Here is a 27716-nt window from a genome sequence, read left to right on the forward strand (position 1 = left end):
ATATATCGATATAAATTGCCCGAACCGAACAGTTCCTTTGAGATTTTTGGGTGGTAAAATGAACCTGTCAGGCCCATCAGTAAATAGGTCACTAAGAGGGCGTTCAGTGTAGCAAAAGCACAGTTGTAAACGGGTCGGTTGTATCTGATGATACGAAATGAGGTGTAACTAATGGTGGCGAATGTTTATTCATACGTAATACTGGTTTAGCGTTGATTATGGACATTGAGACATTGTTGATATGACTCGATTAGTCGATACCGAAGGTCTATCAGATAGGTTAGAGAGGTTTTGCCTCTGTTCCTAAACCAGACAGAATAAAATAAGATAGAAAAATACCAATTCAACACTTAGCCTGAGAGCTGCCATCCTTTTGTCGTCGTTCATTTTTCATTCATTCTTGATGCTTGACACTAACTCTTACAAGAGTACCAATGCTCAGTTACAAAATGAACAAATACAAAAATTAGATGTGATCAGCATACAAACATGCGTCAGAGATTCAAACAACGGATCTTGTTTGTCACAAACTGATCGCCAACATAAAACTGGAAAACTATTAGTAGTAGTAAAAACATTCAATATGGTTTCCTTATGCTAGAAAGTTCTAATCTAATCGGATACAAGCGGTACAGACGAAAGACGGCCTTCTTCGTCACTGTCAAGTCCTGGATAACCGCAAGGCCCAGCCTTACAGTTCACAGGAGTACAGAATTGAGACGCCATTTAAATCACTACCATACTTTCGTACGCTTATCTGTGGGATCACTTAATGGGGTAACTTACCAATATAAATCACGAGATTCGCTAGAGTTAGACAGGTTGGCCTCTGACCACATATTCGGTGGCCCTCTTAGACGTTTCAGCATTTTAAGAGAGTCGTTTTACCCACCAAATGGCGATCCTGGTCCCATGGCAGTACCGCTCGCTAGTAGGGTTTAGATACTTAGATGACGCCAGCAACGTCGGCAAGAGAAAATCCGTGGTACTGGAGTTGTCAGAAGAACAAACGTTTTTAGTTGAACAAGCTGAACGACGTCGTTCCAAGTGCTGTTTTTGACGCTGTGTAAAAAGATCCTATTGATCGTTGTCGTGTTCAACAGGGTCATGGATCTGGGCTTGTTTCATAGGAAAATCCGGCTAACGTGTTCAGGTAGAAAAAATTGTAGGTACAGTTTATAATTATGCTGAAGCAACGGGATGATTTCCAGTGATTGAGTATAACAACAAATAGCATGAGTACTAATCGTTTATTTTGGCATGTGGTGCAGTGGCAATGTGGCGTATGTAAAACTTGGAGAACTACGATGTTGAATTTTGAATGAATGTTCTTTTATTCGTATCAGAAGCTCTTCCCTCATTCCAAATGTAATAATTAATTGACTGTTTTTTTTTTCTGTTGTTGCTTGTTTTTCCTGTTGTTCTGTTATTGCTTTCTCTTATTGATTACATGGGTGATTTCAGCTGGACAAGGAACGACTTAAAAATGAGCGGTCCCGCCGTTCAGCCATCGGTGGGCCCGCCCCAACAGCAGCAAGGCATGCTACATATGCTCTACTTTCAGTACAACTATAATCCCTCGACGGTGCTAACTGTGCGTGATCGTCTTTGCCACGCGCTTTTTGTTAAGGTCAGCCAAAGCTATTCGAGAAGGGTGCCTCCGTCTGCGCGGGCTGTTCTCGAATACGCGCTCCTTGCCGTGGTAAGGACACGGATTTTTGTTTTTCTTCTTACATATTATCGGTCCAACTAAAATTGCGAGAGAGGAAAGGTCTCCGCAAGGTAGAGCTCTTCAACCTATATTACGAAACGTGAGAACAGTTTGGCGCTGAACCGCTGGTTTGAACATTAGTTTATTAGTAAATGGCACTATTGTTGCACTTCAGTTAGAATTGACTGGTAAATTGTATCAGTATAGCGTAATTACAATGTGACTATTTTCGGTCGCGTTTATTGAAATAGCAGAATTTATAGGATATTTAAAAGTGAGAGAAAACTTATGATATGTTAGCCAATATCTAACAGTTTCTTCCGAATATTTAACGGTAAGCTTACATGTACAATAATGGATTTTACTTCGTTTTTCTGTAAGTACATATTAGGGTAGTGGTATTTTTTCAAAGCTAAAAGGGGAACAATGCAACAAACGTTTCTTACGAGTCATAGCTTTGTGGTGAGAAAAAGACCCCCGTTACCATTCAAAAGGGTTAACCAAAAAATTAAGATCCTCTTAACTAAGCACAAACGCCGCTGCTTAATTATATATATTTACAAAGTCAAGAGTAGAAACAAATTGCCGGAAGTGCCATGTTTAAACGTGTCAAATTTTGGGTTACTTCCTGTGAAGTTACCTGACGTTCGGAACGCACTGTGCATTGTATATGTTACTTAGTACCAATTCGAAAGGTGTATCTAAACAGGAATGTTTCAACACATATGTTCGAGCAGTGCTTCGTACATCTGCCACTGCTTCTTGATGGTAGGCAATATTCACATATATACATATACACATAATATATATACGTAGAAAGGTGCACGTACAAATAAACACGCCATCCGCAGTTGATCGCTATAACACCACGGTCGACGACGACATGGATGAAAAGCCCAAACTTTGTTACTTGGGTTTCAATCGAAAGCATTTCGCCCATTTGTTTTTCTAGTTGTTTCAATTAGCAGCAAACACAAGAGTTACGTTGACCTCAGGTACAAATCAACTCATTAATAGGCACTATTCATGGGGGTGCAGATCGCAAAAATTGCCGACTGGCAAGCACCCTATGTTTAACTGGAATCAAGTTTTTTTTTTTGCCCTAATACGAATGGAGAGAAAAAGAGAGAGTTATCCACACGTAGTAGAAATAGCTAGCAGTGAACAGTACAGACCGGATGACGGACGTAAAATAAACATTCAATCTGATGAATAGCTCCGTATTCTATTACTTGCAATGTACTAAATCTCCGCTACGCCAGCTGTTGCAAATTTGTCCTATGTACAATCCATTTCTAAGATCTACATTTTGCTCGAGCTGAACCGCTGGGCTTCGCCTCTAGTCTGCAGGTCTCTTAACATCTTTTACGGACAACCGGAGTCATAGGCTATCACGAATTTTTTCCTAACCGTATCAAGGCTTTGACGCTATTATTACGCAGGATAATCATAGGACATGCTATTAGGAATCGCTTGTATACCTGTACCTCGCAGTAGCTAACGATACGGCGATCGATGCGCTTTTCGCCACGCATTGGCTAGCACGGTCCCTTTGAGTAGAATTAAACAAAGACGTAAATCATGCAAGTTATAGCTGATCAGACGACGATACCATCGGCGAAGTTTTAATGCAGTTATTCTCTAATGGGGCACTAAGTTGTCAAGGGAGGAAAAGCTGTAATCGTACTGATGTAGACAGACTGAAAGAAAGTGTTGTGTATAAAAATTTGTATGGAGCAACATCTAAAGCACAACAGAATGTCTAGAAATAAGAGCTATTGGATGTTTCTGCGTTAGCCTTTGAATGGGCTATACACTCTGCTATAATTATAAAAGCAGATATCAACGAACCGTTTCACAGAAGTTCTGAAGTGAACTTGTGATCGTTATACGTAACGAACGCAATTCGGTTTTTTCAAAGCGAGACCTAAGAATGGGGTAGAAACAACCATTCGAAATTTACAATTGTTTCGCTGATGCTTCGTCGATTTGCAAAACAAACAATTTATCTGCCGTTATACAACTGGTGGAAGGCTTCATCTGTGCCGCTTGTGCAAAGCAATCGATCTTTCTTCAATAGTTTTGGGGGGTGTGGTTTCGAAGTTAAGCGACTTCAGTTTTAGGATGCTGTCGCAATCTATTCATCTTCGTCCGTCCGTGCACATTTTCTAGAAATAAAACATCTAATTGTGCTAGCTAGCGAAAGAAAAGGGATAGAAGAACAGAGAAAAATTTTTAAAAGACACATGTTAAAGATTCTATACATTTTGCATTTCGTCGCGATTTTTTTGCTTTCAGTAATGGCACATTATAGTAAAGGCAGGGATTTTCTTTTATGCTTTCGCCATTGAAAAACATTCGAAGCTCTCCTTCAGCTTGTTGATACGTCCCGCCCGCTACACGGTGGCGTGCAGCACTTCCTGATCCACAATCGGCGTTGATGGCCTATTGTTTGCTGCGAAATGAAAAAATTACCGTACACATGCATCTATCTTCACTGTGTTTGCATAGCGTCATTATAAGGTTGTATCATTTGCGATAATGCCAATTCGATCGGGGGGACTTTGCTGAACCCCTATGCGCCAGACGACGCTGTCGCGGTCGATTCCAACGGGCTTCGCCCGCAAATGTCGATCTGGCGATGGCCTCTGTCCACATGGCTCCATACAACAACAGAGCCTCTGGTAACGATGTATATATATCCGATGCAGCTATGAATGTTGTTGAAATGGTAACGCCAACAGAGCCATTGGTGCTCTACAAACAAAAACGAAAACGAGACAAAAAAGAAACAGGCTTTTCCCAAAAAAAAAATCTAAATTCGATCTATTGATGTCGATATCTGGCAAAGATCCCTGTTTTAATAGCCAGCTTTCAATTGTCCTACGGACGCGATCCTATGAGGTCACACCGCCGCGGTCTAATAGGATGTATAGCGTTGTATTGTATTCCAGATCGTTCAACTTGAATCTGGTTTCAAAATTTTCATCGACAACCCATAAGAATCACCGGAGTGCGGCGGCCAATACGTCTTAGCTGTGTGTACGTCTAGTTTCTGACCATGAAATCATCTGACCACAGCAGGTCTTTGCAATCATCCCTGTTGTCGTTGTAGGAGGAGAATCTGACTCGTATGTGGACCATCTTGTGTGGACTCAACGTACACAGGCTTTTACGCCACTCATCGATTTTGAATTAAGGCGCGAAATCAAAAGTTATAGGTCAATGTGTAAATTCTATTTGAGTAATAGTGTATATAATATTTAAATAGTATGCTTTAAGCAAAGGTAATCGCATGACAAAAGGTGCGACTCCAGTTGCCTTGTTAATACGATGAGGTCCAATCAGGCCAAAATGTTGAAAATATAAAGTTACCAGGATAGAATAGTGTTAGAGAAAAAAATGAAAACGACGTACATTTTGAAGTTTTCATACTGTCATCGGTGCACGCCGAGCTGCGGTCTGCCGGAAGAGGTGTTGTGGTAATAGAACGATTTTAGTTACTAGAAGGCAGGGTACCGTACCATATTTACACACCATGACCTAATTGAAGCCACCTGTTTACCTTTATTATCTGGCTCGCTACGAACAAACACAAATTATTTTCCGGTTTTTTTTTGCGTCACATTTTCACGTTGGTCAGGGTTCCACGATGAGGAAAAATTTACCCAGAAACAACAATTGACGTTGGCTTCGTTAGGTGGGAGCTGAAGCGCGAGCCGAAAATTGTCTGTGCTGGTCACAGATTCGTGTTGTCGTGACGAACCCAGCTGTTGAGTAATGCATTATGCAGTCGCTCGTGATGTCTTCGATGTTTCGGCATAAAACGCCGGAATTGGCTTACTTTTACTTCGTGCGCGCTATAGCTGCGGTTACAATGGATACCGAATTGCTCAGGTAACTTTGGTAGTGTATTTGCCGACGCCCCGCTTGCGAACATTTGAAAGCTGAAAGCAGTAAAAGGCAGGGGTAATCCTTTCTTCGATTCAACATAAAATGATATAGGGACAGAGAATAAGGAGACTTACTCAAAGTGGAATTCCATTGGGGATTATCAAGATGATAAGTGCGCGTGTAAAGGTTTTTATGTGTAGTTTCTTTATTGTCGTTTCGTTTTTGCGTTTGCGAAATGACTCGAAGAGTTCAATGGCTCAAAAGATCTTCACCTATTCCTCAACGGTGTACAACAAGACCATCGTCTTCGTTGATAGATAAATACATACATTGTGGTCTTCGGGCATTCCCAGTAAGGGCTTTGTTGCTTGGGAATAGCGGGAACTAGTAAAGAAAGGTCTGGAAAAGTAAAGGTAATGGTTGTTTCTTTATCTGGTTAAGCAGGCTTATACAAAATACATGTTCAGAGTTTAGTATTAGCGTAAAGTCTCTGTCATGCCTATGGCCAAGTGGGATCACCTGGCTCGTTCTAACATCGTCTTGGAAATATCTAGATATGAATTTTTCAGTTGAATGTCGTTTTACTGGGGTGAACGCATTATTACGGCCACTAACAAAAGATAGTTCCGCATGTGGCTATATATTTCACGCACACATGTAGCTGCTTATAGCCCCTTTCAGAAACTGATGCGTTGCTGACTGAGTTATTTTATTAACACTTAACGCAGCAGACCTTCCTTAGTAATAGCGCACTAATCAAACCTTTTCGGTGCCTGCCTGCCATCGTGACTCGTAGAGCGCATCGATGAGGTGCTATGTACCTGACAACTTAAAGATGCATGGAAGGAGTACAACAAACGCCGCCGCAAGGCCGCCGTAATTTTCTATACGTGTTCTGGAAATAAAATCTCTAGTTTTAAGTAAATTATATATATGCGAGAAGTCCTTCGTTGGTTCAAAACCGAAGTCAGTGTCCTTACGATAACTCATACCTAATGTCCACTGTTTTCCTCATCGTAAATAATCTGTTTCGACAAAGCAAGGATCAATGTTTTTAGCACTCGGTTCCAAAGATCGGTGTTATTGGGCACTGTCTGGTGGGTAACACTTTTTCAAAGAAGCACCGCGTATTCGTTTTTATAATGTTTTTTTTTTCTTTTTTTGGATGTCGCTATACTGCATCAGTTGTGTTATGATGAAGTGATGGAGTGATATGCTCTTTTATGTTCGACATTGGGACAAATTAACTGTTGTGCCTTGGGTGACGTGTACTATAAAAATCGAACAAGTATTATGCAAAAATAAGTTTAACTATTTGGATAGTTGAGTTCTAGATGACACGTCAGACATTATTGAAAAACGATTCTCTGAAAAGGTTTCTGTGGAGGTAAAAAAATCACAGTGGCAATTGTTTGCCGCGCACTTATTCCGTAAAAGATTAAAACGTCTATAAAAACGTAAGCAGTTCCAAGCTGCTAATTGTATACCGCCTCTCCGTTATGCAAGCTAGTTCAGTCAGATCATCGCTGAGTTCCAGATTTTTCGGATATAAAAATGACGTTTGTTGTTTCCATCATTGACAGGTTTATTACCGTAGATGGCTTCCACTGTATTCTTTGATGACCCGCAGCCACGTTTCAGATGGCAATCGGGCGTTACGAAATCCCGGCGTTACGGATTTTTTGTTTTGACGTAAATTGGCCAGCCATGCATGAAAATTATTCGTGACGATCAGATACTTATTCTGAAGATCAGTAAACTTTATGTTAACGCTCTTTAATTGCTAGTTGGCATAAATAAATACTTAATATATGTATTGCCATAACAGATTAAGATATGGGCATAAGATTTTTTGTCGTCCTATAGGTAAACTGAACATGTAAGTTGTTCTATGATTTGAGACCACTGGGCAATGGATTTCCATGTCTTGGTTGGGTTTCTACGTCAGCACTAGGACATTACGGAGAGTTAACTAATGTCTGATCTCCGTTTGTTTCAGGCTTTGTTATGTTTCGCGACATTATCATATATGCACTGCGCCTTTGTTCGCAGTCCAATAGTTTGTCTCGATCACGTTAGCCAACGGTGGCCTCAGGATGGGGTTCTGCGAGTTGAGGTCGTCCGCGATTCTAAAGCGCCGGTAAAGGATCAGCGATCGCTTGAAAGAAGTTATTTAAAAGAGCTAGCCATTCGTCATAATCTTGGAACTAGCCATTTTAGGTGAGCCTGATCCAACGATATGTATATAACGGCCATCTGTGATTCATTGTTGAATTCGTGATTTATTGTAGCTGATATGAAGAACTAATGCTTGCTTCGTGAAGACTTTTATAGAATAACGATGTTGATAAATATTTATAATATATAAATATATAAAAAAAATATATAAAATATATATATAAAAAAAATAAAATAAAATAAAATAAAAAAAAAGCCGATCGTTGGCATGATTATTCACCGGTGATACTTGCTAAAGGCCGGCCCGACAGATTAAAATATTCTATGATTTGCGCAAAATTCGTTCGAGTAGTTCTTATTTAATTTATTATTACTTATTTAATACCTACATAGCAGCAATGTCTTTCAGCATCAATCACGCTCAGTTCTAAATAACTTAGTTTGCACAAAACAGCATCATCATCATATTTACTCTCCATGAGCGAATCAGCGTTCCCAGGAACGTTACCTGATGTACAACTAGTGATCCTCTTCCCGTCAAAGTAACAGCAGGATTTCTATCAGCCGATATTTGTCGTATGTTTACTTTATAGCATTGTATATGTCTAATAAAATTTTCGAAGTACCGACGAGTTAAGTGGCCCGGACAGATGCAAATAAGTGCATGTAAGTTATTATGGGTCTCAAGGCTGCAACATTTGTAGGTGCCCTGGATAGTTTACTTCGCCGTTCTTAATTCTAGGCTTTAGCCCTACCCCGTTGCGGACATAAAAAGAATATGCCATTACCAGAGGCCAGTGCTCCTTGAAATACGGTGTTTGTAGAACATTCACTTTTGGTTGGTCCCTTACTGACCTATTGATGATTGACTGAGCTCTTTCACACTTCAAACAAAATCTCGGGAAAATGAGACATTCCAGGACGACAGAAGGCAGATCCGTGAAAATTAGTTTAAATTGCCACTTACCTTGCTGACTGCCTTTGATAAAGTAGCTACCTCAACGTCTAGTATTTACTTGCCCCTTTGTCGTGCTATCGCTTTGCCTTCATTTAACTATTGTAACAAACAAATGCCTATGATAACCGCTAATACATATCGAAGTAATAGCTACACGCATATTTTTCGATCAAAGCGAATCCAAACTTTTCGATACGTGAAGATTTGTCGAATGAGGCTATGAAGCTTTTGAGGCCCATCGGACAGACCAGGGGAGTGCATTCGTATTGTAATATGGCATATGCAGGACTGATGTTCACACTGGTTTTACAATGAGACGTCAAAGTATTTTTAGCCCAGATGAAATGATCCATCCTTCTTCATACTGGTGACCGTCTAATTTGGTATTCAGCTTCTATACACCTAAATAAATGCTTTATTTATTTGATTAATTCAGTTTGTTTATTCATAGCAAGGTACGAGTCTTCTGAATATTTTCGTGTACATACAAAATCTAAAAAAGATTTATTACGATGAAGTCTACCCGGATTGCTTGAATTTGTAAGTAATTAGTTTAACGCAAACATCAGTGCTTGAATATTTGGCGGTCAAGCTTTCTGCCTTCGATTTTATCATTTGAAAGGTCATGACGAGGTAATTTTTGGTCACAGCCAAACTCCCTCAATGCACGGCAGTATGAAGTTCGATTTGAGCAAATTTTTTGTAAAATAAATTTTCTTTTCTAGCATCTATGACATTGATAGTGAAATAATTATAGTGCGACGATTAGCGGAGAAGTTTTTCGTCTATGTATTTTTTTTTCTATAAACAAAGTTCATGGTTGAATATTGTCGTGATCAGTAACTGTTGTAGCATGAAGTACTTGGCGAACTTGTAAAACTTGTTGCGAGCCATGAAAAGGGAAACAAAGTTATGCGCTTTACATCCGTAGGCGGGTCCACAAAGCTGTTCATTTTTGTCGGCAGCCACTGAAGGTTTTAGCGGGAGAACTTAATGATTTAAAAGCAGAGAACTGTCGTAAAGTGTTTGCTTAAAATGTTAAGCAAAACATGACATGCTCTCCTTGAGCGTTCTGTTTCGTCAAGAACTATGAAAAGTCGAGGCATAAAAAGGAATCGATGACTTCAGTCTTGGTGGAAATCTTTAACAGAACGAACAAGTGTTGATTTTGTCGGTCCCGTTCGTAACTGCCCATTTGAAAGTCAAAGTGGTCGTGCATTTCCCTTCGAGGTATTGCCCCTTTCACTCGGTATATTAAGTACACTCTTTCTACGTATTTCATGTAGGCTAATATATCAAACATGAAGAGATAGTTGATAAGATTTTTTCATTAATCCATTAATCAGTTAATCCGGAAGCATGAATCCGAGGTAAGTGATTGATAGACTGAAGTAAAGATACGGTTTGAGACACGAGACCTTGTTACCTGTGCGCTCTTATGCAAAAAATACGTGTATGTACAAACCAATATAATCATTGCCAATCCAAGTTTGATTGTATCCTGTGTTACTTGGTCTAACAATGCTCGAACGATTTGTTTACCTGGTCTCTGTTTGTGTTTATTATATACAAATAGCATGTCTGAAGTGGAGCGTATCATGAACGCGGATAAACAGGACAAAGATCACGACTACACGTTTTCTCTAGGCCAAATTTTTAGTGCCGTCACAGGCAAGATGCGCGAAGAATCCAGTGAGGCCAAAAAAGATTCCACGTTCTCGATACCAAAGGTGAGCCTTAGAAATCTTTATGTTCCGAGTTTACGTCCCGTTCCATCAGAGCCTTCAATATCTATGTCTATGCCGGGGTTCCAACCTAGACCACAACGTGTCCCTAAGAGACAAATAGGTTACTAGGTTATCACGAGAGCCTTACGAACTTGCTAAATAAATATGTAGTTCTGGTCGATAGTGGGAGCCTTAGCACCTCATATCCATTGATCCGCTTTGTTAAACAATATGCTATCTGTGTTCTCCTTTTGTGTAGGCTTTTTTCTTCATAATTTATTGATGGGATTTTTAATAGGTTAATTCATGCATTTGAAGGGTCGTGTTGAAGTTAGGATTTCTTATTGGCACTACTGTCTTATTATGTATCACATGTGCATGTGGCAACTGGGCCTTTTTGATACCATATGGGATTATGAGCTAACTATACTTATTCGTGGGTCACGTTAGGTTTCAGGAAATTCACTTTATAGACACATAGAATAGACATCTGGTCTATTTACTTCACTCGACTAGAACTCAAATTATACTATAGAGCGATGAGTTCGCTAACAACAAATAGCGTATGTTAATATCTTGAAACGTTATTATAGAATAGATGTTACATGATCACAGTTCAATAGCTTACTTAAATACGGATATGCCGATATAAGCTACTTTGTTGACCAACCGCAAATGGTATCTACAACCACTTGGCCATCCTTCTCCTTTAACTTTTTAAGTCAGTGTTCACTAACGAATGGTAAACCTATGGTCCTGATATATTGTTTCAGGATCTACTTGGCATTAGCCAGCGTTCCATTCTACTATCGCATATCGAAGGCAACTTAACAGAGGTATCAGAGCTACGCATGGCCTTACAAGAATTTGAACGCTATAGACGAGGGGTATGGCCCTCAGAAGAAGCCATCGTCGAATACAGCCTTGATTACGGCATGCTACGACTCGCTCCAGCTACGCGAAGTAAACTTAACGTTCCCGTTTACCACGTCACTCTCAGTAAGTTAAACCTTTCCCCTTCTGCTCTTCCCGCAGTGCTTGCTATTATTGAAAAAATTACTTATATCGTCTTCGGAAGTTCGTAAACGTTTATAGTTGCTGATTGGCTGATATATCCTTGGGCAGAAAGAGCATTCTAGTAAGATTTGCAGTTTTGTCAAAATCTAAAGTGGAGGCATGATATACTGGTTATGATCATTATCTATCGTCAGCGATATTTCCTCCATGTAAGTTATTAAGTTAAGGTTTTGAATACGTACTCGAAATGACTAATTATTTTAATTACTTATATACATAACATATTTTATAATATTGTCCATCGGAACATTATCGACCGTTCCTTTTGTCATATTAGCTTATGTTTCCAATGATACCCTCAGGATCTTACTAATATAGCTCTTTAATATGAACCTGTTTCAAACAACTTTTTATTTTATACGTAATTTCTCTTTCACTTTAATTTCTACTTTTATATATATATATATATATATATATATATATATATATATGTATATCTTTTTGCATTACAGATTCGGATTCCGATGCCTGCTTCGGCGACTCTGTGAGCCGATTTGTCTTACGTTATCTTCTGGGTTATGGAGATATTCTGATGAGTTCGCTAAAACGATTGGCTGAGCGCGAGGATAATAAGGGCTTCGTGAAAAACGTTGTTACTGGGGAACATTTTCGTTTTGTTACAATGTGGACCACGAGGACAAGTTATATAACTGCTGCTCTAGTCATGATCATATTTGTACGTTGACTGTTCTAACTTAAAACTTTCTAGGCACCTTTTGATACATGCGAGTGATGATTTGCAGCTTACTTGCTCATATATGTAAAAAATTGATAGATTATTATTATTATTATATTAAAATGCAGTCAAATCATGTTACTCGACCGACAGTTCCGATGATCGGACTTTGCTTGTAAGCCAAACCTTGAAATGTATATCCGATATCAAACGAGAAGGAGCGAGGACTATATAATAGAGCAGAAACGCTATGTTTAGCAAAGGGAACGTTCGATTTATCGTTTCATCATCATCATCGAAGGCATCTGGTCCGTTCTATTTGACTTCGCAAAAATTCTCCGTAACGGATGGGCCTACTTCTCTCGAAATAAATCACCATATACATAAGTTCAGCAGCTTTACATAGGCTGCGATGTAGTTTGGCTGAAATTGTTAAATTTACAATTATGGGCAGAGTAGGACAAGCTTTCGTACGGATGTGCCAGTGTAGGGTCGTAATATTCTGATAGTTTTTTTTAGTTGCCTTTACATTTTGACACTGGTCTACCGTTCTCAAACGTGAAATACATATATTTTTCGTGTCTATTGTGTGCGTCGCTATGTAAATTTCACGCAGTTGATGTTAACCCATTTAAAATGGCAGATTCTCAGATCTCCAACAGCTATTCTTAGCTTGATTTCAAGAAGATGGAAAATCTAAAAATATACTAACATATTAACTCCTTTCTTAAAAATGAAGCACCTTGGGTATTAAACGATATTTACTGCTGCTAAAACCATTTCGTTTTTAATGGCCGGCTTACTTAAGCTCTCTGCTAGTAGTCACAAGTGATAATCCGACTCGAAGCGACATGGGGATAACTCGATAGAATCGTTTGTATTTTTTTTTTTTTTTTTTGGGTTTTGGGATGCGGACTAAATGGTCAACGCTAAATTGAAATCAGACCAATATGATTGATCTTTAGATATACTATGGAGCGTTACCTTTTGGCAAGCAGTACTTATAGCTATTTTTGCAATTATTGTAGACAGATTGTTGCTTATTAGATTTACAATTTTTTCTCTAGGAAAACTAAAGTTATAAAACGTTATTCGAAAAAAAAAAAAGAAAATGACGAGTATTTTGATGTTCCGTTATTTCACAGGATAGTTAACTGTACAGAAAATACGCTTATTTGCTTTCGGTCATCCTTACTACTTTTTGGGCATATTATAATTTATAATATTGGTACATAAGTAAAACAATTGTTTATATAACAAACGGCGTAGCGTTTCACCTGACCTCTAGCAGTAAATAAATCTATTATGTGACCTTGTTCCATCTCCCAACCAGTTTGTTTACTCCATTTCCCGAGACCTTTTTAGCCCTGGCATTGAGAAGTTTAGTAGGTTTTAGCGCTCTCTTTTTTATCAAATATGCTGCTATAAATTTAGTTCGCCAGCAATGAGAGAAGGTCTAAAGGCGCGAGGTCCAAACTATACAGTGAACGCAGATGATTCCTACTTGAATAACTAGAGCGGAGAGGAGAAAGATGACTGACCGAGTCTATCGGGCCTTTTCTGTTTCTTAGCCCCGTACACTCGAGGTAATTAGGCCATATAGAAGTCTTTGTTGACCGTGTATTTTTTTTGCAAGCGCTCCTCGGTCCGAAAAACGCAAAAGATGCCTTAATCAGATGTGAATCTAGCTTAACATGGTGCTTAGGTGTATCTCTCAAAGCTATCCATTCATTTTGTTGCTTTATACCGAAAAGGCTAAAAAGACACATTTTTTCGTCACCTGTCATTGTGGCTGCGTGAAGTGGCGAGCTTATTAAAAGGTAGTCAAAAGTCGCTGCTCGTTGTAGACTTCACTCAATGTATGGAGTGCAATTTTTGAATATACCCCACTCAAAATACCTGCCAATGATCCTACGACTGCAAATTGCCTAATCGGCCAATCCACGATTGTGTTCCTTCAAAAGCGGCTTTGATAGTTTTTCGGCCCCGGCAAATAGCAAAATTGAATTGGTACCGAATATGAAAAGGTAAATATGGATATGGATAAATAAGGTCGGAAGGGAATATTTAAATTATCACGGATTAGCCACGTGTAATGAAGCTTTTGTTTCCAAAATGGCCCGGCACACGTCCTTAATGTACGAAATACATGTTACTGTCGTCTGCAATTATATAGGAAACTGTTTTTCTGTTTTGCGAAATATTATACTATTAAAATCAATTAGAGTCTAGTAATTATTACAAAAGTCTTCTACAAGCTGTATGTTTTCGGTGTTCTCCGTTAGGCGACAAGACTTGCTGCTAAGAGGCTTCACGCCTAACGACGTAAGCGACCATCGCCGAGTATTTGCTTTGCTGGAACCTGTAGTTTCTATTCGAAGTTTCACTCACAATTATCTTTTGTGCTTTTTTATTCACAGACACTGTCAATATCAATGCTAATGAGATATACTCATCACCAAATCTTCACGCTCATAGGTAAGTCGCGTAGCGTACTTCGACCGTCTTTTGACTCGGTATTACGATAGAAAATAGCTTTTCTACATAATAGCGTAAATTCGGAGAAGTTGAATCGTCTTATATTTAGTGAATGCTAGACAAAATGAAATTATGTTTAGGAAAAGTTGAAAAGGTAGAAAAAGTGGACAAAGGAAAAGGAAATATATTTCTGTGCCTTTGCTTTTATCGGTTCATGTCACAGTGTTCGAGACCATGTTATTATATAGAGTCGTAGCAGCTAGCTATTTCTGCTACTCAGAAAAATATAGTTCAGAACTGGTGTAGCATTTAACTAAAAATACCGTTCCCTATATATTTGTGAAAATCGTACGCGGGCTAGTAGGTTTACTAATTAGACCAAACTTGCGGCTGAGAAGCGTGCGGCAATACGATGAAGTGTTACACCAGCTGTCAACCTTTGAAAATCGGCACAGCGTCTGTGTGCCACTACGGTGCGCAATGTTAATTCCGTCTCAATTACCAATAAATATCTTTCTCCATCTCTCAAATCTAATTCGTATTCACAGTTTATCCTTGCACCCAGCAAGCCGGGACTACTTCTACAAAGTGCACGATCCATGGCATGCATTTCCCACCAAGTCGCTGGGCATGCTGCCTACGTGTCCTGGTTATGCATATTCAAGTGCATTGGTAACGTATTATCCTATGGGGACCACATCTAACGCCCTTTTCTATGTAGCGGCACCAGCAACTCCAGGAAGCGCCTGGATGTTTCGTATCGCCTTTCTTTTACGATTCAACAACTTGTCTCTTAGCCCAACTAGCTGCAACTTCGAAAAGAAGTTGTTCGTTCAACAGTAAGATGCCTGTCAGCCTATGGCCTGCCGTATGCCTGCAGCCACTGTAAACACTGCCCGTTTTCGAAGGCGTCGCCTGCATGAAGCGGGTTACTTCTGTCCCACCGAAACCTGGTTATGAAAGCCGTCAGTTCTGAGGTATCCAAACTATGAGGAAGATTTACTTGCATTACATGTAGAGGCCCGAGCGCTAACTGAAATGCTAGCGTCGGTAAAACAATTAAGGAAACACTTCTTCGTACACCTTCCCTGTTGTTTTATAAGAAAAGCTGAACTTTTTTGAGGTCTCGTGAGAGACAAACTAACTGTCAGATTGAAAATGTCACGTTTACTCCCCCTTTCCCGACCGATCGTCACTTACTTAAATTTGCCTCCATCGGTTATAGCATGCAGGCCATGTCGTGCAATCTGTCGCTACAGGCTCGTCCCGTTTAGCCCTACGCCTTCGACTCGCACTTACATGTTCGCACACGCTTCCACAGTGATAAGCTTTGGCTGTACCCGCACGAACAAGGCCGAAAGAATTGAGCCTCCTCTATGTGCATTACTGGCGGCTTATTAACTATGTCATGGACTAGTTCAAGACATGGCTAGAGCTCGGCGAACGGCAGGACAAGTCCCACGTTGGTTATTCAAACTGCTAGCAACCATAGCAGTAGCAATACAAGTAATCCCCACATAAAGCATATTTGCTATCCGATGGTGATTATGGACTGTTGTTGCTACTGGCCGTTCGGGTGACCTTTGAGTCTAGTCCAGCTCGTTTCCTGTAGCTAGCCCTGACCAGTTGACATTATTCGACCCATATATTCTTTGTCGCACTGGGTGGCGCCTCAGAGCCAATGAACAGTGAGCTGAATCAAAGCGGGAGCGTCTTTCCAAGCCCAGCTCAGTAAGATTATCATTCCCGTGGGCCATAGTTAGGTGATCATAGCAGACCCATATTGCGCCACTGCAACCGAGCGCGGTGTCTCCTACTTCTACTACCACTGAGAATACACCGACGGCTACCCCAAGTAATAGCAAGCTTTCAAACATAAGATATTGTGTCTTATTCAAAAGAAACCCCCTTTATACCAGCCATCCGACGGTCCAGCGACAAGGAGTTTGGACCGATTTCTAGTCTAGGGGTTATAGTATGAGCTCCGTTTGCATCGTACGCTTATTTCAGTATCAATCTGTTGTCAGCCTTCGACCGGTAAGTAGATCGGTTAGCCTCTTGTCGGAGTCACAGCTCAGCGCCTTGTGTAACGTTAAACGTTGAATAACATCTGGTCAGTAGTCGATGAATGACGCTGCAATAGCGATTCTACTTATTTTGTTTTAGTCGCTGCTTCCCCACATTGTTGGCCATATAGTTGTTGATGGCCAATGGGAGGAACGATAATGACATCAAATCTATCGAGGCGTAGGATGAATGGTCTGGGCGTCGCTGACGATGACGCCGGTAATAGCGATACGAGATAGAAGCGATGATACAGGGGGCGGCTGTTTTGGAGGCGTGAAGGAGAGGAGCTAAAAAGTGGGCGGGACTCAGGTCGATTCGGATGCCCCAGGGCCAGTGAATGCATAGCACGTACCACGCTAGCTGAGACATGCGGCAGCAACAAGCAGTTAGTCACCAAAGCGGTTAAGGGATCTTCCCTGTAGGAAAAGCTAACTTCCTTCTTTTTTTTTAACGCCGACGTAAAGGGTAAACTGAAAAGATTGGCAGATGCCTTGGGAAGCAAGTCTCCGACCGGAGCTCCTATTAGTTTGTTGTTAGCGGCTTCTGTAGCCGGATCCTATGTTACGGCATCGGATACTTTACGTCTGCCTCCTATCTCATTCTTATCATTACAAAAAGCTGGCTTGGAGCTCTTAGAAAAGTTCACATATATGTGAAATCCACCCGAGGCCGCCAAATCAATTGTGCTTGTATAGCAATGAGACGATGAAAGTTCGCAGTTCACGTATCCAACAACAGGCTATTGCCAGGCGAGATCAAGGCGATCGAAAAACCCGACAAGATTATGTATATATAGCTGGGGGGGGGCGAATTCCCTTTTATACTAACGAATAGCCAGCTAAGTACCAATGAACCGAATCGGACAAGATGGCCTGAAAAGGATGCGGATCAAAATCCCAGTCTCCCGTAGCGGTAGTACCAACGAAGACGGTGTTGTCCACCGGTACTCCTAGGACCGAAGCTGGCTTTCGTGTCCATTGGGAATTAGGGGTTGGGAAATATGTAGGAACTAAGAGTAGGAAACAAGAAATAAATAGAGCGAAACCGTAAAGCCTTTGGTAGATGGATGGTATTTGATGATGTTTTCTCTGACGCTCGACAGGCCTTGTGTAGTGATGGATAAAGCTGTAATTTCATTATTATTGGCCGCTCTGGGGCCACAGGACGGAACAGAGTTGACTACAGCCAATAGCTTTGTAATGCCGGGAACGAATCAAAGGAAAAGTGTTAGGCCAATTGTAAACAACATGTTATTATGGTGTTATTTACAATTTGTGTAGCTATTATCTGTTAATACAGTAACTAATTACTGTCATTGATACTGTGTGTTGGTGAAATACGCATTCGATACTGAACCAGGACGCAACTGTTGCCTTTCTCTTGTGGATATATAAGCTGTAGTTGCTAAGGCTGCCTCGCTCAAGCTAGTAACATCGTAATGATGTAAGCAGAAAGGTAAACAAAGTTCAGCTATCCGATTCTGAACTCTGAAAAGTTAAAATCACCCCGAATGGCAAGTGAAACCGGTAATATTATGTATAATATCTGATAAGCCTCCACTAAAGTTAGTGTTTTTTTTTTGTTGAATCGGATCGCCTGATGTCAACGATTAAGGCCATGAGAGGGGCTTTCCAATTTGCATGCTATGACAAAATGACCCTTACACGGGTATAAGATCAAAGGAATAGTCGTTTAAGAAGGTGGGAACGAATCCAGGCAATGTCTAGATCTCATTTTTGCAGGCGTGACGGTACGACGTAAATAGATAACGTTATGGTTACGCCGGTTACCATGCTTGCCGTTGCGCGAGGTAGCTAATAGTCTAGCGAGAGGATCCATTATCTGTCGAGAGTAAATTAACTGAATCCAGTCGAACCTACTGGTGCGGGTGGTTTGTCTGGAACAGAAACATATAGAGCTGCAGAAATTTCTAAGAGAAATCTCTGGGCCACCGTGGGCGGGGCAAAACAGAGCAAGTTCGACGGTTCGATCCAGGTCCTTGAGATTTTTGTTTTATTTTTTTGGCATTTTCCCCTTCGTCGGGTCTAGTATCGACTCGCTATCCCTTAGCTATATAGTGATAATAGTGCTTCAGTCTATAACGTGTCTAGCGGGGATGCTAAAGAGCAAGCACCTATGGCGTAGTATCGTTGGCCAAACTGCATTTCGAAAATGAATAATATCTAGGTAGACCATATTACTGCATTAGGATTAAGACACGTTTCACCACCTAAATGGGTCAAAATCTAACACATCGATAATTTTTACAGGTGAACGATCGCTAGCAGTTAGATCTTATTGTTCCCTGTTTTTTTTTTCTATTGTCGATTTTTTGTCTTGACTTTAATTTATCTACTTTCATCTAAGCAATAATGATGTTCTTAGAGGCAATCTGGCTTAACGGCTGTATAGCCAACACCAGGACTAGCTCTTAATACTGGAACCCGTGCTGTCGTTATGGGGCGCTAACATTTTCATTCGATAGTCTCCCTGTCATTCTTTTCTTTTGTCGTCCGGATACCAGCTTGTGCGAGCCTGTAATGTTGGCTGGCCACTGCGTAGCCCAGTATGGCTCGATGCCTTTTGGCTAGTATGACCATGAGGATAACTGCGAGAATGCCACGCGGAAGCCGGAACGCGTGGGCCGCAGCGAACTGGGGGACTATTGGATTAAGGGATGCTGGCTGATTCTGTTTTAATCAAGTTGGGATTAGTGTTTCTTGTAATAATGATAATAATAATAATAATAATAATAATAATAATAATAATAACAGTAGTGATGGGTAGTAGTCGTCGTAGCAACGTAACGGTCATGGTGGTTATAGCAATGCGTCTAACTTGCCGACCCTTTTCCCCCTCAGTCTCTCGCCCTTTGACATTGTGATCCCGATGGGTCCTAAACAGGAGCAATAGCTCCCTGCCTAAGTACATTACCGAACTGGTCCTCTACTCGTCAGCGAAATCGGTTTCGGCTCGCTCCCAAGTCAGCCCAATGATTGCTCCGCTGTTGTTCCTACTAGCTGTACATTGTTCGATGCTAGTCGAAGGCCGATTGAGGAATCAGTTCAACGACGAGCGGAGGGCGAGGCCCGAGCGACTAATTGTTGCTGGCTGTTCTATTTGCTTGCTCAGGGACTGGTGATCTTCTGTTATCCTTGCCTGTCTCAGTCATTCAGTCTCTGTATCTCACTTAGATATTTAGAACAGGGGCGACAGTATAGAAAGAAGAGCTCACTTTGTTTCTTTTTGGTGAAGGCTTACGACATCTTAACTGGGTCTTGCCGATGCAGAGATTCAGGTGGTATCCTGTACCGTACATATGTACCTGCATATTACTGTGCGACTATCAATAAGTTAGGAGACTTATAGCGTACTGCATGATCGAAAATTTCGAAAAAAAACACCGCTTCAGAAGCTTGTCAGGCCAATTAACTTTGTCGTTTTTTTTTTTTATCCTGAACCTATTTTATTAATAATTATTACTAAGCTGTCATTTAATTATTAATTATATACAGCTTTATTCGGGCGTTAGCAACCGCCGTAGCTACTGTCCATTTTTTTGATACAGAGAGGCGAAACGCAGCGTAATAATCAAGAGATTAACATGATAAGCGTCGCAACAAATACGGGGGTGGCTTCAGTTCGACGGGGACATACTGCCTGGTTATTAAGCTATGTATATGGTTTCTGCGTATTTATTAGTATCAGCGTAATTGGTCAGGAGTAAAATAGATGGTATATTAATATCCCATAGAAATAATATTACCTAACAGTACAATAAAGAAATCCTCTAACTTGATAAATACGCAAGTGATCCTGAACTATACGCCCAAGCTGGTCAGGCAACGTTACGGATTTTCTACATAACAATAGTGCATGTTTAGTACTTTTGCTATAGGAGGACAGGGAACCCAGACTCGACCCAGCTAGATGCCAATTCCAATGTCATCTTTCAACGACACTGGGAGAGATGTCTTCTTCGTTTAAAATTATCTCAAAAAAAAACCGATAAATAAGTGTCAGCTGTTGTCCATGCTTACTCTCGTTTGTCACTGATTGAATCAAAATTATATCAGTACGCATGTCCGCCCGAGTCGAAAATCGCTCGATCCCTAGGAACTTCATAAAAAATCTGCTGACCCATCATAGAAAAAGCGAGAACAATCTGGCGCCCATGTTGGGCTCACACTAAGACCTGAGCACGTAATTCAGCGCGTTTGTTTGGCCACAAATGACAGTGTCTATCGGCAGAGCCGTTTAGATTATGCGCAATGTTGTTTTGAAATAAAGACATCCTAATTAACTTAACGGGTACATATTTTACTATGACGTACGATTGCACGTATTATAACGCATACAATGAAAAACTGAAATGAAAGTAATTATATTTGCTGACTCGCATATAACTAGAGGATGATTTTTGGAAACTATTTCTAGTAAAAAAACAACTATTTTGGATAAGGCATTGAGGTACGTATGCTGCAGATGTTGCAGTTCATTGCTTTCTATCATCATGGATCCCTCCGCACGTTTGCCAATGTGTTTGTGGCTAAGTTTGCCAATGCTACAGTCATACTTAACTGTCGAGCCTCGATATCCTCTGTGCTCACTTAAAGCAGTAGTTCACAATGTAATAAAAACATTCCATAGAATTTTGAAAAGCCCGAAGGGCAATCGGCTTGCGGGATAAGTTGGTCTTTATCGAGTTAATTAGTCTGAAGGATCTACATTATATTCGATGCTTTAGTCCGAATTGTGGGTAGAGCCTTTATCTCAGTTGTTTGCGTCACTTTGCCTTACGCGCCAATCCAAGTTAGCGGCAATTGCAATCTGGTCTTAGTAAGTTCACTGTAGATACCATGGCTTCGGCTGATCTCTATTGCAATCTTGCAACCAATAGAATGGCGACTATTTTTACAGTTGCTTTGGCCAACAAAGCTTAGTCTCCTTAGGATTAGGATCTAATAATTATCTGTGCGGTCCATCGGCAGTATATTTTCGAAGGCAGGAAACAGTGCGTACTGAACCTTTTACTGTTCGATTTATAGTATAGACAAAAGCCAGTAAAAGCTCTTTTCAAGAATGGGGTGTTTTGTTGGCATATGGTTGGTTGCCTCTTTCATTTATATCGAAAGGCTATCAAAAAAAGCTTGCTGTGACCAGAAGAAGGCAAAAACCAATATAAATATTCACACGATCAAGGGTCGAAACGGTTCTACTGCTGTTCCCATGAGTTGTTATAACAGCAGTGAGTTTTGCGTAGGTTTAAAATTTTATTAATAACACTTAAGGGATTTTGCACATTTATATATATACTTGGATTTGTGTCCTTTTTAAGGTTTCTACTTTAACGACAGTGTTTGCCTTACAGATTTTCCGATTTAATATTTTGTCATTGTCTACTTGCTGTATGTACAATTGCAGTGGAGATATTACATCTACTTGAATTCAACTCTGGCCGTAGTTTTCGTACAACGCCATTGTTTACCGTTGTCTTAGCTTTGGTTGGCATGGAGGCAACAATGAGTGAATTCTTCAATGATTACACAACGGCGTTCGGGATCATTTTCGTAGTATGGCTCGCTGACCACTTCTACGCCGTCTGCTGTCACTCATCCATATCGAAACGCCACTGGCCGAGGTATATGAATATCTGTGACAGAAATAATGACTGCTAACAATAAAGCTACACAATCATATGGAAAATTGTTCAAAGTTAAAATATTATTTCCCCAACGAATTTCCAAGCAGTTATTTTTTTTTATTTATTTTTTTTTTTTTTACTTCCGCTTTCCATGGCTACAATATAATTTAAAACGCATAGTTAAGATTCTATCGAAATATGGCAAATTTTACTAACGCTCCATAGGGCTATACAACATTACAATCTCTCTGTGATAACAATAAAGCAATCTATTTTATGAAACTGTAACGGTATCGCAATGAAGAAGTAGCTGAAAATAAGACCTTCCTTACGAGAGCGTTTTCGCCTACATGTGATCCTCGAGAGTTGCATTGCAGACACCGTTCCAAACATGGCGTCTTCTTTCCCGCTACTCTACGACATACGCAGCGTTGACGGCAGCTCTAGAAACGTCCAGTTTTTCGTTTCTTCGTCGAATTACTAATAGTCTAAAGACTAATTGACATTATGGAAGCCGACATAAGTTCAGTCGTAATTTTTTCCTTCATCTACTGCTATAAGTGCATCGCTTTTGTATCGAGCAAGGCAGGCTCGGTTCCCGATCTATTGCTGTCGCCTCGTGGCAGTTTTGCCCAGGCGTACTGTTTGAAGCTTCTGCATTTCTGTTCACTCGACTAATTCAGTACGTACTTCAGTGATCTTAGTTTTGCTGTGAGATTGTAGAGCAATCTGATTTTGTATGTGGAACACGCAACATCCGTCCGGAGGGTTGAGGGCGTACGAAACCTCGCTCCAGGGTCTCCGTCGGCCTAATGACTACGGGCAGGAGCAGACCTCAATTTAGCTTCAACTTTTCATCCCTTCAGGTCGACAAATTTCCTGGGCCGTCTATTTCCGAGCAGAGAGCCAGGAGAGAGGTAGATAGAAAGACGAAAGCTTAGACGACGAATTGAGCATTCCTAGCCGGATGGCGTCATTTGTCAACGGCCTATATTAAAGGGTAGCTTGTTACAAGAGGTCATAGATGCTTCATCGTTTCTCGGTAGGCTCTGGCCTACAAAATCTCGGGCCGGAGCAGACCTAATCTTTCGAATCTCCAAAGCCAGAGTGCGGTATCCAAGTTCTGCCCATCAGTTAGTTTTCTCATCTAATTCCATCCTGCGTAGCGACCCGCCACCGCGGAGCCCCTGTGTCCCGATGCCTCTTAAGAACCCGGAAAGTCCCTCGAGCACGCGGTTTAATTTCGAAACGCAATGGCAACGTTGGTAGCATCGTTGAAATGACAGTGCGAACTGTTGGCCTGATTGGGCCAAGGTCAATACAACTCGAATAAAACCGAATGCACTTCAGCATATTTCTCCTGTTCTGTGTGTTTTTCTGCTTATGAACAAGGCTTCGTCGCCTACGAAGAACTTCAGTTTACTGCCGGCACAGTGTAGAACATATGTCACAGAAAGTGTTGCCAGACACAGGTTTGTCCAGGCCCAGCAAATTCTGAACGCTATAGAGCAAAAAAAATCTTAGGACGGTGATGAGATTGCTAACCAGAAAACGATAACCTCATCTGTATTTTCTGAATGGGTTTATTGACGTTGCAGATTTTTCTTCCTATACCACTTCGCGTTTTATGCTTACGATTATCGATTCAACGGCCAGTACAGTGGGCTCGCTCTGCTTACATCTATCTTTTTTATCTTGGTGAGCTTCTCTTCCCACTTTTGTTTGTCGCTAATGAAAGCCACGGAATTCCCTATTAATAGGCAATAGGTGTGTAACCGGCACTTAGCAGGCGTAGTTTGCAGGTTCAGTTTTACTGGTCATGACTAACGCAAGGTTAGGCGCTGTGTTGTAGGAAGATAAGGATATTTCTACTTTAATATTAGCTATTTAATGGCTATTATTATCTTCCAGCATTCGATGGCATACTTCTATCACCGATTCGAACTGCCAGCCATTATTCGATCCTACGAAGGAGACGGCACCGCGACAGAGAGCCGGCTATCCTCCCACGAGAGAATGCCGACGCAAGCCGTTTCTGTTAATGCTAATGGTAGCTCTCAGGCGCCAGCTCAGTTTGTGATTTCTGCTCGAGTGACAGTGACGCGAAGGGTGGACGCTTCCGCAGATAGCGAAGAGCCTTCGCGGCTATCGGCAGCGGTAGAGAACGAGCCCGCGGCAGACATGATGCCGGACGCCAACAGTGACGTCTCGCAGAATAATCGAAGATCTGATCAGCAGCGTCAGGTATCGACTGACACACAACAAAACCCCGAGAATGACATCAGCAACAACCGTACCAGGAAGCTTTCGTGCAGCAGTGCTGAGGTACGGCATAGTGAAGGAACAGCTTTCAAGAATTAGTAGTGAACATATGGCCATTACTAGACGTGTTACTAAGTCGATACGATTTTTTATGATTCATTTTTTCTAGCTTTTAAATTTTTCATTGTTTATTAGAAATCTAATCTAGGCGCTGGTCAACTGTTGATATTAGATTCATTAGATTATGCCACACCTCGACCTGCCATCGTTCCTACTAATTCATTTTCGTAAATTTTTTAGGCCTCTTCTTGCGGCTGTTGCAGCTCAAACGAAACTAGCGATCAAGAGTGATCTTTGTTGACCGCTTGTTGATGACGACGATTAGGGCAATGTTGACAGCTGACACTCAGAGAAGCCTGGCTTTCGTCAGAGTCTCGTAATGTCTTCTTCGTTTCCCTATTATTTTTCGTCAACTTGCCATAGATTGACAAAGGAAGAACAGCAAAGGCAACAAGCTACAATACCGACGCGGTGGCCCAGCTCATTATTGCTTCACTTCCAAAAGCTTCTAAAGATGTCCGCTGACTCTTGTATATAAAAGCTGCTCTTGTTTTTTTAGGTTATATAAGCATGTGTACGATTCATTTATATAGAACGTTCCAATAAACGTCATCAGTTTCATATTGTCGTTTAAACTTCAACGTACTCTACGCTAGCTTAATGTTTAGGGATTTCTGAAACGAGTATGTTTAGATATATTTACATGGCGAATGCATGTGCATATTCTCTATTTATTTTAGCTAATTATTAACCGAGTTAAGTAGGCGTGATAAGACGAAAAGAAACAAGCCATAGGAGGGTGATGCAAACCCCGTACGCGAGACGGGCGTCTGGAATTTGTGTAAACTAGATTTTACGAGAAGTTAATTGATGGGAAAATCCGGTGAACATCATAAAAGTTGTGGGAAGTGTTAATAGTAACGCTACTCTCTAACGGTAGCGGTGGTCGGAAAGTACGCGTCGGAGCTGAATAGAAGGTGATGGAGAGCAGTATTCATTAGTAAGCTACCAAACTGTCAAAACGATACACAAAAACAAAAAAAAAAAAAAAGTGGATATGCTTATGCAGAAAACGACGAATAGGACTGTTAGTATGGAAACGATTTATCTTCCGTTTGCACGAAAAGTCATCGAAAGCATAGCTTAACTGGCTTCTGTTATATTGCGGCCAACGCTGTCTGCCCAGTGGAGGCGGTGATCAATTTGCGTTTGTTGACTTGAAATTGGCCTAGGACCGAATCAATTCAGACGGCCAAACCCTTCTTGTTCCACAGGTAGCCTGGGAAAAGGATCAATACGGCGGGACCCAGCCTTCGAACCCGCCAAGTTAAATTCGTTCTCGAGCAGTTGTTAAAGCGGTTGACGATCGATCGGTGAATAACATGACCAATGCTGCTAGTTTTTGTTGTTTCAATGGGGAAATCCTATTGGTTATCGGTAAACACTATAACGATTCATTAATCGGAATCAAAAGGCAGCAAAAACTAAACCGAGCCATAATGGGTCTGGGTTTTGGCCTTCCGTTCTTAGATGGATACATATATATATATATATATATATATATATATATATATATATATATATATATATATTAACAAAGAAAAAACTGAAATATCGAGAAACAGGCAAGCATTATGATATTGGCTTTGATCGTAACAACTGCTGCAGATAGTCTCCGCAATACAGGACCATATATGTGTTAGGCAGCAAACTATTACTTAATACGAACTTGGAAACCGGTAGCCAACAAGGACTTACAAAAAAAGGGCAATATCTAACCATGCTGTATATATATATGAGTAACACGGCGATCTGGGAGGGGGTAGGGGGTAGTTAAAAGAGCTGTCGATTGTAGTGTTTTTGTAGATATCAAATGGAGCAAACGAGCCAATAGCTATAATGAAATAAGGACGCTCCAAATGACTTTGTCTGACGATGGCGTTGTATAACTTCGAGAAACAATTGCTTCATAATTAAAAAGAAAAGCAAAAATAAAGGATGGACTGACCTAACGTTGTTCGCTGATTGACCTTGTTTCTGTGCCTTCGTTTAATATCTGGTATGATATAGCGCGTTCATATAAATATGTATATATTTCCTACGGCTGGATCTGTAGACAAACGGCCTTAATGTTGTTAAGTAGAGAGGCGGAAAAATACTAAGCTTCTGTGGGCGATGTCTTTGAACCGGGTCGAATTTGTTGCGTTAGAGAGTATAGATATATGAGAGAAGACATGGAACTGAAGGGGCAGCAAAAAATAGAGTGAAAAAATAAGCACTATTCAATTAGAACTTCCTAAACTGGCATTAGGCACCGAGTAGCTATACCAATAGTAACTGTACCTTTTCGGCCTATTGTTCCATAGTTTTGCTTTAACAAGAAATGCTTTAACCTACAATCCGGACGAGCTTGTATGACTTAATTATGATGAAAACCAACTCGTCGTTCCTCGCATAGACTTCACCAAAATTAAGTTACACCAAATGTAAACACAACTATGATATAATCGAACAACGTCATTGCTAGCCATAGGCGTGCATAACAAGGCTCAAAAACACAGAAGAACTGCCAGTCTATCAGAATGAGTACCTTAGCAGGAGATGACTTCAGCATTTGTCACAGCCGCAGACCAGCTGTCGCTACATCGTAATTACTACATTTTTATAGCGTTTCACGTCCACTGTGCCAAGCAGGTCAACAGATCCATACCAAATCATAGGACGGTAGCCTTCTCAAGGGCCAGTCTAGGAAATTATCGGTCTAGTAGTCGGGACCGCAACTCAAAATAGCATCGGCACCCCGACCGACACCGAGCTGAAAAAGACACTGTATTCTAATAACCGTGAACTAACTGAACATACATTTTCTTATCATCAATAGCCCTCGTCGCCACAACGACGCGTGCTACTGTGTATATTTTTTCTACCCTTTTACATATTCCAAAAAACCCATCACTATACAAGTATAGTCTACCAGTTTGTTC

General features: G+C 40.8%; 1 protein-coding gene across 5 annotated transcripts in view; it reads left to right on the plus strand.

Moving 5' to 3' along the window:
• LOC111270372 (membralin) overlaps positions 1 to 26762 on the plus strand; it is a 72891-nt gene extending 46129 nt beyond the window's left edge. For 4 of the 5 annotated variants that reach the window (XM_022850557.2, XM_022850558.2, XM_022850555.2 and 1 more), the window contains 10 exons: positions 1465 to 1702; positions 7605 to 7825; positions 10318 to 10471; positions 11242 to 11467; positions 11998 to 12221; positions 14642 to 14699; positions 22191 to 22407; positions 24009 to 24108; positions 24322 to 24735; positions 24973 to 26762. In XM_022850557.2, the coding sequence (XP_022706292.1) occupies positions 1487 to 1702; positions 7605 to 7825; positions 10318 to 10471; positions 11242 to 11467; positions 11998 to 12221; positions 14642 to 14699; positions 22191 to 22407; positions 24009 to 24108; positions 24322 to 24735; positions 24973 to 25023 (1881 nt within the window). In that variant the 5' untranslated portion in view covers positions 1465 to 1486 and the 3' untranslated portion in view covers positions 25024 to 26762. Of the gene's footprint in view, positions 1 to 1464; positions 1703 to 5365; positions 5609 to 7604; positions 7826 to 10317; positions 10472 to 11241; positions 11468 to 11997; positions 12222 to 14641; positions 14700 to 22190; positions 22408 to 24008; positions 24109 to 24321; positions 24736 to 24972 lie in introns of those variants that run through there. The other variant, XM_022850562.2, reaches the window with a different exon arrangement.
• The last annotated feature ends 954 nt before the right edge of the window (positions 26763 to 27716 follow it).

The sequence above is a fragment of the Varroa jacobsoni genome, unplaced genomic scaffold (assembly GCF_002532875.2).
Source record: "Varroa jacobsoni isolate VJ856 unplaced genomic scaffold, vjacob_1.0 scaffold_1468, whole genome shotgun sequence".
NCBI lineage: Eukaryota > Metazoa > Arthropoda > Arachnida > Mesostigmata > Varroidae > Varroa > Varroa jacobsoni.